Raw genomic sequence first — 12,857 nt, forward strand, 5'->3', positions numbered from 1 at the left:
ATTCTTCACTCATATAGATGAGTACAGAATGTTGAGTAGAGTTCCCTGTGCTACAAGTAGATCCTTGTTGGTTATCTATTTTCTATATAGTAGTATGTGTTAATCCTGTGTTTATAATTTATCACCCTCCCCAAGTTTCCCCTTTGGTAAACACAGGTTTATTTTCAAACCTTGAAAGTCTGTTTCTGTTTTGTAAATAAGTTCATTTGTATAATATTTTAGAGTCCACATGAGTGACATCATATATTTGTCTGTCTTAATCTCTAGGTCCATTCATATTGCTTACAATGGTATTATTTCGTTCTTTATAATTAATATTCCATATATTTATACACACACACACATCTTCATCCATTCCTGTCAAGGGGACATTTGGGTTGCTTATATGTCTTGGCTACTGTAAATAGTACTGCAGTGAACACTGGGGTGCAAGTATCTTTTTGAATTAGTTTTCTCCAGATGTACGCCCAGCAGTGGGACTGTTGATTATGTGGTAGTCCTGTTTCGTTTTTAAGGACCCTCCCTACTGTTCTCCATGGTTGCGGCACCAGTGTACAGTCCACCAGCAGCAGAGGGGGCGTCCCTTTTCTCCACGCCCTCTAGCATTTACTGTTTGTATACTTTTTGATGATGGCCATACTGACTGGTGTGAGGTGATAACCTCATTATAGTTTTAACTCACATTTCTCTAATAACTAGTGATGTTGATCATCTTTTCACATGCTTTTCAGTCACCTGTATGTCATCTTTGGAGAAGTGTATGTTTTCTGCCTATTTTTGTTTTTTGATATTGGTGTATTTTGGAGATTAATCCCTTATTGATTTCTTCATTTGCAAATGTTTTCTCCCATGCTGTGGGTTGTCTTTTCACTTTGCTTCATTGTGGGTTTTAATTTGCATTTCTGTAATGATTAGTGATTTTAAACATCTTTTCATGTTGGCCATATATCTTCTTTGGAGAAATGTTTATTCAAGTCCTTTGCCTGGTTTTTAATCAGATTATTTTCCATTGTTGAGACATAGGAGTTACCTGGAGCTTCTGAATATTGACCTTTTATTGGACATGCGATGTGTAAGTATCTTCTCCCGTTTCCCAGGCTGCCTTTCTGCTCTGCTGATTGTGGATTTTGCTGCACATAGTTTACATCCTGATGTCACCCAACTTCTGCTTTTATTGCCTGTAGTTCTGGTGTCATAGCCAAGAAACCCCTGCCAAGCCCAGTGTCATAAAGCTCCTGTTCTGTATCTTCTCCTGAGTTTTATAGTTTTAGTTGTTATGTTGAAGACTGAGCTATTTTGAGTTAATCTTTGTGTATCGTGTAGATAAAGTAGGGGTTCAGCTTCATTCTTTTGCATATAGATACCCAGTTTTCCAACAGTTGTAAAAAACTGTCTTTCTCCCCATTGGTCTTTCCACCTTTGTCAAAAAATCATTTGACCATACATCTAAGGATTTATTTCTAGGTTCTCTATTGTGTTCAATAAGGCTTCCCTGATAGCTCAGTTGGTAAAGAATCCACCTGTAATGCCGGAGACCCCGGTTCTATAACTGGGTTGGGAAGATCCATCCAAGAAGGGATAGGCTACCCACTCCAGTATTCCGGCCTGGAGAATTCCATGGACTGTACAGTTCATGGGGTCACAAAGAGTTGGGACACGACTGAGCGACTTTCACTTTTCACTGTGTTCAACTGAATTTGTCTTAGTGTCAGTATGATGCTATTTTGATCGCTGTAGCTTTGAAGTATGTTTTGGAATCAGGACATATGAGACCTCCAACTTTGTTTTTTCCTCTAGATTGCTTTGCTCTTTTGCAGTTCCTTGAAATTCCGTATGAATTTCAGGAGGGATTTTTCTATTTCTGAAAGAAAAATACTATTTGGAAATTTTGACAAGAACATTAAATCTGTTTAGGTAGTACTGACATCTTAATAATTTAAGTCATAATCCATGAAGATGAGATGTCTTTCCAATTATTTGATTTCCTTTAATAATGTTTTGTAGTTTTCAGTGTACAAGTCTTTCACCTCCTTGGTTACATTTATTTCTAAGTATTTTATTCTTTTTATGTAATCGTAAGTGTAAAATTTGGGGGGAGAGTGTTCATTGTTAGTAAATACAAATGCAACTGATTTTTGTGTACTGGTTTTATTCTGCAACTTAATTTTCTTGTGGAAATGTTAGGATTTTCTATATAAGATCATGTGAACAGAGAGAATTCCATTTCTTCCTTTCTAATTTGGATGTCTATAATTATTTTTTCTTTTATCACTATACTAAAAGTAAGTGGTAAAAGCAAACATCCCTGTCTTGTTCCTGATCTTAGAGAAAAGCTTTTTCACCATTAAGTTTGATGTTAGCTGTGGGCTTATCATACACGGCCTTTATTAGGATGGTGTAATTAGTTTCTTTCTATTCCTAATTAAATGCTTTTGCCATGAGGTAGTGTTGAATCTTGTCACATGATTTTCTGTATCAGTTGAGATAGTGTTTTTCCCCTTCATCCTGTTAATGTAGTATACATCGGACTTCAGTGTATACTGACTGATTTTCATATGTTGAACCATCATTGCATTCCACGAGTAAATCCCACTTGGTCATGGTATATAATCCTTTTAATGTGTCACTGAATTCTCTGTTAGTATTTTGTTTCAAATTTTTGCATCAGTTTTCATCAGAGATATTGGTTTGTGTTTTTCATATAGTGTCTTTTTCTGGCATTGGTTATCAGGGTAGTGCTAACCTCACTAAATGAGTTTGGAAGTGTTCCCTCCTCTTAAATTTTTGGGAAGAGTTTGAGGAGAACTGGTGCTGATTCTCTTTGCATGTTTGGCAGAATTCAACAGTGAAGCCTCTGGTTCGTATTTTCATTGTGGAGGGATTCTTGATTACGAAGTTGATCTCCTTGCTAGTAACATGATTCCAGTCTTAGTGAGGTGCATGTTTCTAGGAATTTATCCATTTAGGTTACCAGTTTGTTGCCATACAATTGTTCATAAGTATTCTCTTACAATCCTTTTCATTTCTGTAAAATGGGTTGTAATGTTCTCGCTTTCATTCTGATTTATATCGTCTCTTTTTTTCTTAATCTAGCTAAACGATTGTCAGTTTTTTGCTCTTTTAAGAAAACCAGCTCTTGGTTTCATTGATTTTTCTCTATTCATGTCTGTTCTAACCTTTACTATTTCCTTTCTCTGCTAGCTTTGGGTTTAGTTTTTCTCTTTCGAGTTCCTTGTTGCCCTGTGCTCTGGTCTTTGTCCATCATGTTCAGCTGATTGCCAAGGGCTGCTGTGAGGGTCACGGCCAGCAGAACACGTCAGAGACTATTACATGGGCAGGTCCTCCCAGCCGCTGCAGGGCTACCTCAGAACACGCCTGCGATCCACTGGTCAGGAGCACGCTGGGCCCCTCCTGAGCACCACCCCCTGGGCCAGTGTCGGAGGGGTGGCAGTGCCACGACGGAAGGGGACGCTGCCTTCTGTCAGAGGCACATCCCTGTATCTCCCACCCCGTTCTCCTCCTGCCACGTAGCTCCTTCCACGGCCCTGGGTTAGGGTCGGAGTCTTGGATAAAGTGTAAGGACTTGGTTCAGTAAATAACATAGGCGGTGAGCCGTTTGGGCTTTTCCAGAGCAACTGAAGACTGTTCATCTCTAACGTGAAAGAGGCGCTCCCAGGTCGGCCCATTGAAGGGCGCTGTGGCACAGGGGCGGGCCTGAATCAAACTCCCCCTCCGTCACCTAGCACATGCGGGCCTCTGGGCATGCTAAACTTTCTGAGCATCTGTGCCTATTGTTGAAAACTGCATTCATTCCTGTCTCCCTAAGAGCCAATCTCTCCTGACTGTGCCAGGCCTTGGGACTCAGCGAAGGTTAATCCCCTCTTCCCTGTGACTGTATTCCCACCTAAGTTCTCCATCCCAACTGCTTCCTATAGCAAGATCTTACACATCTGCTAGCTTATATTCTTATCAAGGAAGCCCCTTACAAATGAAACAGAAAAGAATATTCTACATAATAAATGGGAGAGGGGAATCAAGCATTAGTCATGACCTTAATTTTGCAGAGCCAAGGCAAATACCTGGGAAGGTGACATTACATAGAAATGATCATGGGTAGGCCAGTGTGTTGATTCCAACTCTGTAGAAAATCAGTTCAGTAACTTTCTTCTGCAGAAGAGGCTGGCTTATTTCCATAAAAGAAAACCTGGCAATAAAAAGTTAACCTTCTTTTCTAGGAAATACTGTAGCCTGATAGAATGAACGGATTATAATTCTCTACATTTTATCTACTGAATTACATCCTATATTAAGACTACCACTTATGTAATAAAAAAAATTAATATTGTGCATTTCTGGCTCCCTTCACAAGAAAAACATCATTACCTTTCTGATTGTGTTTTGAACAACACACAGCCTTCAGGAAGAGCCTTGTCCCTGTGGGGATTGAGAAAGGATCAGAGTTAAGCACTGAAACAAGCAATTAATTCCCATTAGAGGATTAAGGCACTCATGTTCACTTTGAATCAGAAAAATGAATTGCGAATAAAATCCTGTACAACCAAGAGGTTACTTGTCAAAGTTAATAAATTAGAGCATCGAAGGGCAAAGTGGAGGCACGGAAGTTGAGCGGCCACAGGAGGACTGGTGAGCAACTGGTGGGGTTGTGTTTTCACTGGACGAGGCCACGGCCGGGATGCTGTAGCAGTGTGGGGTGGGGGGTTGGGTGCTGTCTTTAATAGATGTATTCCTGAAGAGAAGCCTGAAGGGGTTTCTACCCTGTTGTGTCACCACCCCCCACGCATAGATTTCCCTCTAGTGTTTTACCGTTAATATAAAGAATCAATGAAAAGGGACACAAAGGAGTTAACATCCAACTTGGTGTGTCTTACTTTCGGGTTTTAGAGCGGATTCTAAATGAACTCACGCAGTGTTTCTGTAGACAACGTTACTGATGTTTAAAGCCTGGACCGGGAGGCCCTGCTGTGATCAGGACTTAGTCACCCTCCCCTCGGGAATCCTGAAGCCCAAAAGCCAAACCCTTGTCTCAAGTCCAACAGGTCAGGAATAATGTGGACGTCCAGGGGTCAGCCCAGAGGTGGAACAGGCTCAGAGAGAGTCTCAAAAAGTTTCACTTCAGCAAAATTTGGTGAGTTTAACATTGTCAATCTTTAAGAAAACAAAAACACTCATGGAAATGTCCATCTGGTCTGGCACTACTTGAAATGCCTGTCACTTATTCAGCAGTTTTCTTACTGAAACACAGTCCATCTAGAGTTTCCTGTTTCATTGCTGAAGCAGAAATTGAAAGTAATTATGAGTCCTCCGCATAATCGTTGGTTTTTTCCCTGCTTAATATTTTTTCTTAGCCACCTGGTGGCAAGAGTGTAAAAAGGCAGGATTTCATTTAAGAGTTTAATCTGGTTTACGAATTAGAACTGTTGTACACACTGGGACCACATTTAGAAACACACGCCAGGTGAACCAAATAGAAAAGGGCTAATATTTAACTCTCCTTAGACTGCAAAAGGGTGTAAGTGGGCACCAGCGTCTAACATGAAAACCACCTCTACAAAAGAGGCGTCTCTACAAAATATTCATGCAGGATTAATATTTTATGACACAAGGCAATGCTAAAGAGTTAGCAACGAGAACATGGAGATCTTACTCTTTTCTCTAAGTGATAAATCCTTAAGCCATGAACAGCGCCCAACTGCCTGCCGTCAGGGTTAGATTAGACCGCGCTAGAAAAGGCAGGAGCAACGACCGGCTTGGGTCGCACAGTTACGGCGAAGCGGCTCTGCCATGGCCGGCCGGGCGCAGGACCAGCCTGGGGACGGCCACTCGCCGCGGCCTCCCCCGCGGCCGTGTCCTCAGCTCTCCTCGGTCGACCTCGTGCGTCACACGCGGCTCCCACCAGGCCCGTGACCCAGGACCTGCTTCAGCCACGCGAGGCGACGCCTGGGCCCCGTGTGTGACGTGTGCTCTCTGGAGGGCTCGTCTCCTTGTACGGGCACCGCCTCCCCCCTCTAACATTCCTCTCCCCTGAGAGACGCCCGAGTGTCTGCTCGTTACACGGAAATCCCTCAGAAGTCCCTCGGGCTGTAGGAAACAGGTGGGAAAACAAGCCGCTCGACCTCTGCCCCGGCTTGGGCCGCCCCTCCCGGGCCCTGCGGCCGCTTTGATGCCCCTCCTCGCCCGCTTCCCTCACGACGGCCCAGGGCTTCCTGCTGCCGCCGCCGGAGGCCCCGGGCACGTGACAGCAAAGCGGCTTCCTGACGGCGCCCGCATTGGCGGGCACGGCGCCTCTGGGGTCAGCAGGCTGGTCCCCACTCGCGGTCGCCCCGCAGGTTCTGAGCCTTCCCGGGTCCCCTCGCCCCTCGGGGCCTCCCAGTGCGGCCTGGCCGCCGTCCTGCTCTGCCCACGCCAGACGTTCCTGAGGAAACTTAATGCCACGCCACTGTAACGGCCACCGTTGCCATCTCTGAAACACGGACCACCGGGGAGACGAGGTGGCCCCTCACCTGGGGAGCGCCCCAGGCCGGAGGAGCTGCGGGGTCAGAGCCCGAGTCCTCGGGGAGGGCAGGGGCTGAGGACCTGCGCCAGGAGGGCTCCCACGCCTGTCCCGCCTGCAGCCGGACCCCCAGGAAGCCCCTCCTGCCTGCCCTGCGGAGGCTGTGCCAGGTGCCCTCTCGGGGCCTCCCACCCAGACTCGGGACAAGCCCAGCGCCCAGCCCCGGGGGCGCCGGCCAGGCTCCACTTCCGCCCTCAGCCCTCCGGCACACGCCGGCGTTTCCCAGGCACGGGGCACCCACCAGGCAGCCTGCCGGGGCCCAGCACGTGCAGTGGCCCCTGTCCTGGAATCGTTAACGATCTGCTCTGAACCTGTGCTGCGTGAGAGAAGCCCGGGGCGGCACTTTGCCGCCTTCTGGCCCGCAGAGCAGCTCCGCGCAGCCCCGGCGGCTCACGGCGTCCTCGACGCCCCAGGAGCAGAGTCCTGGTGGGCCCGCGAGGAGGCTGAGCGAGGCCGAGGCGGGGTCTCACATCCACGCCAGGTCAGCCAGGAGAGGACGCCTGTCCCTTCCAGGCAGAAGCCGCGCTGAATGCAGGAAGGAGGCACAGTGTTCAGGCCAACACCGGCAGGCAAACCCTACCTCCCCCCCACCGCCCCTTCCTTCCACGGGCCCTCCCGAACAGGCCGACCACCCACACGAACCCACAGGGAGGGCAGGGCGACCCGCAGAGACCCTGGTCCCCGTCCTCGGTCTCTGCTCCAGCACCGGGGGCCGAAGGCAGACTGTCTGCAGAGTGTGCACGTGTTGAAAAGGGAAATCAATGCAGGTGAGAGAGTTCAGAGCAGAGTTTCTAGTTCTGACAAGAATAAAATATGTATGTATGCACGAATTACAAAATATTGTCATTTCTGTGATTCCACATATGAATTAAATGTTCCTATATTTGCATTTAAACTTAAAACTGAAGTTGTCCAATATAAAGGTAAAGGATAAATTGAAGGCTGAGAATTTAACATAATAGTAAAATAATATACAATAAAATGTAAAATAGCAACTGAAAAAACACAGTAAGTCAAGAGAGACTGAAGAAAGGAAAAGGCTTCCTATTGAAGACCTTTAACAGCACTTCCCTGCCTTCTGAACAGGGGACCCCATGTTTTCATTCTGCACTTTGTTCTGCCTGGAACCATTCTCTCTAAACTGTTCCTCGAAACCACAACACTCCTCAAGGGTAGGGGTTTAGCATTCTCTTCATCTCATGTTTCCCACATCATCTAGCTCGGTTCAGGGTGTGCAGCAAGCACTTAATAAATACTTGCTGCAGTAAAGCAAGAGGTTTCCCTTTCGGTCCAGACTCCCAAAGAGACCCTGCAGCCTTCAGCGTGTTGGGAATCTCACATTCTCTGTCAAAACCACAGGCTCAGATGCCGCTCAGGGTGCAGACTTGTGAAAGCCACATCTAGACTGGTGGCTCTGTCACCACCTCCTTCAGAAGCCAGACACGGAGGCACGGATCAGGGAGAGCAAGCGCTCTGGAGCCCTGCCCCAGCCTCCCCTGCGGTGAGCATCCATGCGCAACGAAAGGCCACCATCCAGAACCTAAGGAACCAACCTCCAGGGACAACACTCAGACCAGTGTGTGTGTCTGGGGGGGTGTTCTTATCTCTACCAGGGCAGTAGCTCCATGGGTATATACATTTGGCAAAATCATCCATCTTTGCACTTAATGTGCAAGCTTGCTTGTGTGTAAATTATACATCAAAGAAAGCTGAGTGAAAAAAAAATTAAGTAGGATTGTGGAAAGAAGGCAATCTGTCGGCCACTCCGCCTGTAATTATTACCAGTTTATGTTTTCATCTGAGTTCAACACACTTCACAATCCCTCAGTTCAGTTCAGTTGCTCAGTCGACAATCCCTAATCAATAGCAAAAACTTCCCTTTGAATTTCCACCAGCATCCGAGTAGCTCTACAACAGCTTTGCAATGGCCTCCCTTAAAATTCAGTTGTTTTCTGGAACCCCACATACAACACAACCAGGCAGACTTCTCTGAGACTGTCACCTGGGCTCCTAGAAGGAGGGGCGAGAAGTCCGAGATGCACCCCGGACGCAGGGGCCTCTGCGGGACGGGGCCTGGGGGCCTGGGGGAAGACTCGGGCCTTGCTGGCTGCCGTGAGCCACCCGGGGGCCGGGCCACTGGCGGCCGACCAGAGACTTCCCACTGTGGCCATGCCGGGAGATGCGGCAGATGATTTGCCGCTCAGGATATTGTTCTGCAGGCCTGCTAGAGGAGCAGCTTTTAATTTGCTTGCTGGCAGTTGCTCAAAACATGTTTGTTCTGCCAGCAGCAAGCCCCCCATCAATGGGGAAGGAGTCAGGAATCTGCATTTGTGCCCCCCGACCCTTCATCCCCCTCCCCACCCCCGCCTGCAGGGCCAGCAGGTCTCTGTGAAGGTAGGTAACTCCCACCAGACTCTGTATGCCCCCAAGCATCTTTTTTTTTTTTCTTCTTAGACACAATTCAGGCAGAAAGCAATGGCGTCCACTACCCATGAGTGGACTGTTTAAAAGGTTTTGTCTTTCAGAAACATTTTAAGGCTTAAATGCTTAACTTAAAGTGGTTTCTGACTGTCTGCTTTCTTATGTGAGAAATGGGAGTCTGGAAATGCAACTTAAATTTAAGTTAGAGGAAGTACAAAAGAACAAAGTCAGTCCCTTCTAGGTGGACAAAACATCCCAGAAAGAAGAGAAATAGACCCATTTAAACAACTAGATAACCATTTTAGAAGTCAAGCTTCCCCTAAAGTGAATGAATAAATAAAATAATAATAAAACAGTAACAAATGCAGCTGAGGCCCCAGCTAGGCCCAGGTCCCCTATACTTAATGCAGTATTTCACAGCTTTGGAGGAACAAGAGGGTCAAAGGTCAAAGCTAAGCCACTGCCAACCTCAGAAGGGCCTGCATCACCCAGGCCAAGGGGGCCGGGCAGGTGGCGGGAGACGTGGGAGACACGAGCTCAGCTATCCGGGGCCCCAGGACCCACAGGCAAGCAGCCAGGGGCCAACACTGTGGGGCAGAATGAATTCCGGGAGAAGACTGGAAGACGACCGCCAACCCGAGGCCCCAGAAGAGCACCTCCACTACAAAGGAGCCCTGAGCCCCGTGCAGGAGGCACCAGCCCAGGACCCCACCGCGGGTGGGCACTGCTGGCCACGGCAAGTCGGGAACAACCGGACTCCATTTCCAGGGTTCTGGAATCCGGACTCACTGCTTCCGGTGGCAGTAACAGAAGCACCTTCAGAATTACTTTTTGCTAAGAATATGACTAAAAACCAGTTTAAGTTCTCTAGAAGGATGTTGGCTACCTGGAGGCGGTCAGGAAGGCAAGAGGAATGCAAACCTAGGAAAGCTCACGCCTCCCTCAGGACACATGAAGGAGAATCACCCCCAGCACACAGTGCACACACGCGTGCACACACACAATTCCAGCTTTAAAGATGTGTTGTTTTTTTTTAAAGAAGCCTTTAAAAAATGAAAATACAACTCAAAATTAAGCCTGATGGGTTTGTTGATTAGTTAAGTGTCCCCAGAGCATTCAAGGAGAAGGAAATGGCACCCCACTCCAGTAATCTTGCCTGAGAAATCCCATGGGCAGAGGAGCCTGGTGGGCTACATACTGTCCATGGGGTCGCAGAGTCGGACGTGACCGAGCAAAGCATGCCGATCCTTTCAGTGCTTTTCCAGCCCAAGTAAAATTCAATTAAAACAATTACAAGCAAGAAGGGATTAGGGGAGGAAATTAAGGGCATATTACTGAACATGCGTTTAAACACTTCAGATAAAGTGGATCCATTTATTCATATTCCTGTGAGTCTGAACACGCATCTGATCACTGCTCACCAATGGCAGTCAGAATATCTTGAGTCCAAAATTCCCAGAAATATGTATTTTGTTGAAGTGACGGCTTTGAAGGGGCTGGATGCACTGAGCCAAGTAAATCCAAGCCTCTTAGACACTCTGTCCCCAGCCAAACAAGCAAAGGCAAAGCCCACTGGGAAAGCTACGTGACCGCCAGCACCCACGGGAGGCTGACAGCAGCCTTCACACATCTTGGCCTCTGGCGTTTGGGGGTGGATATCAGGACCCTAAATGTTACTAAAAAGCATGAGCTGCTCTACACTTGGCTTTTCAAAAGCACTTAAAAAAACAACAGGCAGGCCACTCCTGGGAGACCAAAATCCAGTTAAAATGTAAAAATGCCCTGTGGTCAGCAGAGAAGAAACGCTGCCACATTCAGGTTAACCGCTTTTTCAGACTTGTTTAAAAAATACCAGAACTCCTTTTCATCATGGGCCTTTTTCTCTTTTAAAATTAAGTTTACAGGGTTCTTTCAATCATAATAAAGAGAAAGACTTAGGGAAGCTCCACTGGGCTTATCCAGCCATTTTCCTAATTGAACAGCCCGATCATTTCAGTGAGGTGGTTAACAATTTTTTCTTTTGATTTATAGGAACTTTGTCTCCTTCCTCTCCCAAAACAACTTTCTTCTATAAAAATGAACAAAGCAATGTCAGCCAAGGACAAGAAAATCAGGTCTCTCTCCTCTCCCCGCCCTGTTGTGGGAGCAGCCCATGGAGGGGAAGATTACTGGAGGTTTCCCTGGTCTCTCAGGAGTCCCTCCCCAGAGATGAAAAGATGGGGATACCACGCATCCTGAAGGAGAACTACCTGAAGAGCAGAGTCTTCAAGGGGCAACAGGCAGGCACAGGTTGAGGGTGGTCAGGGGAGAGGGTGGTCTGAGCAGAGGGAACGGCCAGGCACCCCTGGGGGCTGGGAGCCCTGCAGAAGGCGCTAAGGAAGGCGGATTTCACCTCCATGTGATGGGGTACTGAAGGGTATTAGGTAAGCCTGGGAAGAGACAGGGTAAGTTGTGTGTTTTAAGAAATTGTCTAGTGCAACCACAGTGGAAGACCATTTGGCAGCATCTATAAAAGCTAAGCCTCTGCAGACACAACAGCCCAGCAACTCCACTCCAGGCATACGTGACACAGAAATTTGGGAGCAGGTTCACCAGAAAGAATTGGATGAGAATATTCTGACCAGCGTCATTTAGAATGGCCCCAACCAGATACTACTGAAATGTTCCTTAACAGTAAAATGGGCTAATGAACAGTGGTAGGCAAGCTGAGGAACGAACACTCTACAGTGATGAAAATGGACAAGCCTGTTCTGCGTAGCAACACGTGTAAACCTTAAAGCAGTGCTGAGTGAGAGTCAGACCGGAACAGCACAGGCAGTGTGAATACGGGCTTCCCTGGTGGCTCAGGGGAAAGACTCCATGTGCCGATGCAGGGGACTCGGGTTCCACCCCTGGTTTGGGAAGATGCCATGGAGAAGGGAAGGCCAACCCACTCCAGTAATTTTCGCCTGGAGAATTCCATGGACAGGAGCCTGGTGGGCTACAGTCCATGGGGTCTCAAGAGAAATGACTTAGAAACTAAAACAACAACTATGTGATTATATTTAGTTTTTCAATTAATTTTTTGGCTGCAGTAATTTCCCGACCAGGGATTGAACCCATGGCCCACACCAGAAAGTAGCAAATCCTAGCCACCGGACCACCAGGGAACACCTGTGCTTATAGTTACATGGCGGTAAATCACAGCCTGACCAACCTCTCTGCTGGATGTCAGGACAGAAGGACACCTGATCTAGGGTGTGTTCCTATTATGGACTCCATCAAGCTTGTGATCTCTACACTTCTCTGTGTGTTATGCTTTCATAAAACGTAACATTTAAAGAAAACATACACTATCAGAGTAGAAGACAGATTTGCTGGACAAGGCTTAAAACACACGGAAAACTCCATGAACAAGACAGATAGGTGATTAAGTGGAGGTCAGAAGTCAGAGGGGTTTCCCAGGTGGTGCGGTGGTGAAGACTCCGCCTGCCGATGCGGGAGATGCAAGATTCGATCCCTGGGTCGGGAAGATCCCCTGGAGGACGGCATGGCAACCCACTCCAGTATTCTTGCCTGGAGAATCTCATGGACAGAGGAGCCTGGCAGGCTATATAGTCCATGAAGTCACACAGAGTTGGACATGACTGAGCGACTGAGCACGCAGACGTCGGGGAGACCCAGGCAGCAGAGAAGTGGCCTGGTTTGAGCTGGACGGAGAAGCGGATGTTGCCCTGGCTGTAAAGTGGGAGGTGCCCCACTCAACAAGGCCCCATGGCATGAGAGCTGAGGAAGGGTCCCTGGGAGGACAGAGGCCCCAAGACGTTTCACAGTGACTCAGACTGAAGAAGCTCTTTTCATGGAAGAACAAAGTCAACTGAAGCCA

General features: G+C 47.5%; 1 protein-coding gene across 13 annotated transcripts in view; it reads right to left on the reverse strand.

The window, feature by feature from the left end:
• The window catches only part of GGACT (gamma-glutamylamine cyclotransferase), a 49,434-nt gene that overhangs the window by 6,621 nt on the left and 29,956 nt on the right, over window positions 1–12,857 (reverse strand). For all 13 annotated transcript variants that reach the window (XM_027557912.1, XM_027557916.1, XM_027557908.1 and 10 more), the window contains one exon: window positions 4,384–4,434. Coding sequence is in view for 2 of the 13 variants with exons in the window: in XM_027557906.1 (XP_027413707.1) it covers window positions 4,384–4,434 (51 nt within the window). In the remaining 11 variants the exon portion in view is untranslated. The remainder of the gene's footprint in view (window positions 1–4,383; window positions 4,435–12,857) is intronic.

This window comes from Bos indicus x Bos taurus, chromosome 12 (genome assembly GCF_003369695.1).
Source record: "Bos indicus x Bos taurus breed Angus x Brahman F1 hybrid chromosome 12, Bos_hybrid_MaternalHap_v2.0, whole genome shotgun sequence".
NCBI classification, from domain to species: Eukaryota; Metazoa; Chordata; class Mammalia; order Artiodactyla; family Bovidae; genus Bos; species Bos indicus x Bos taurus.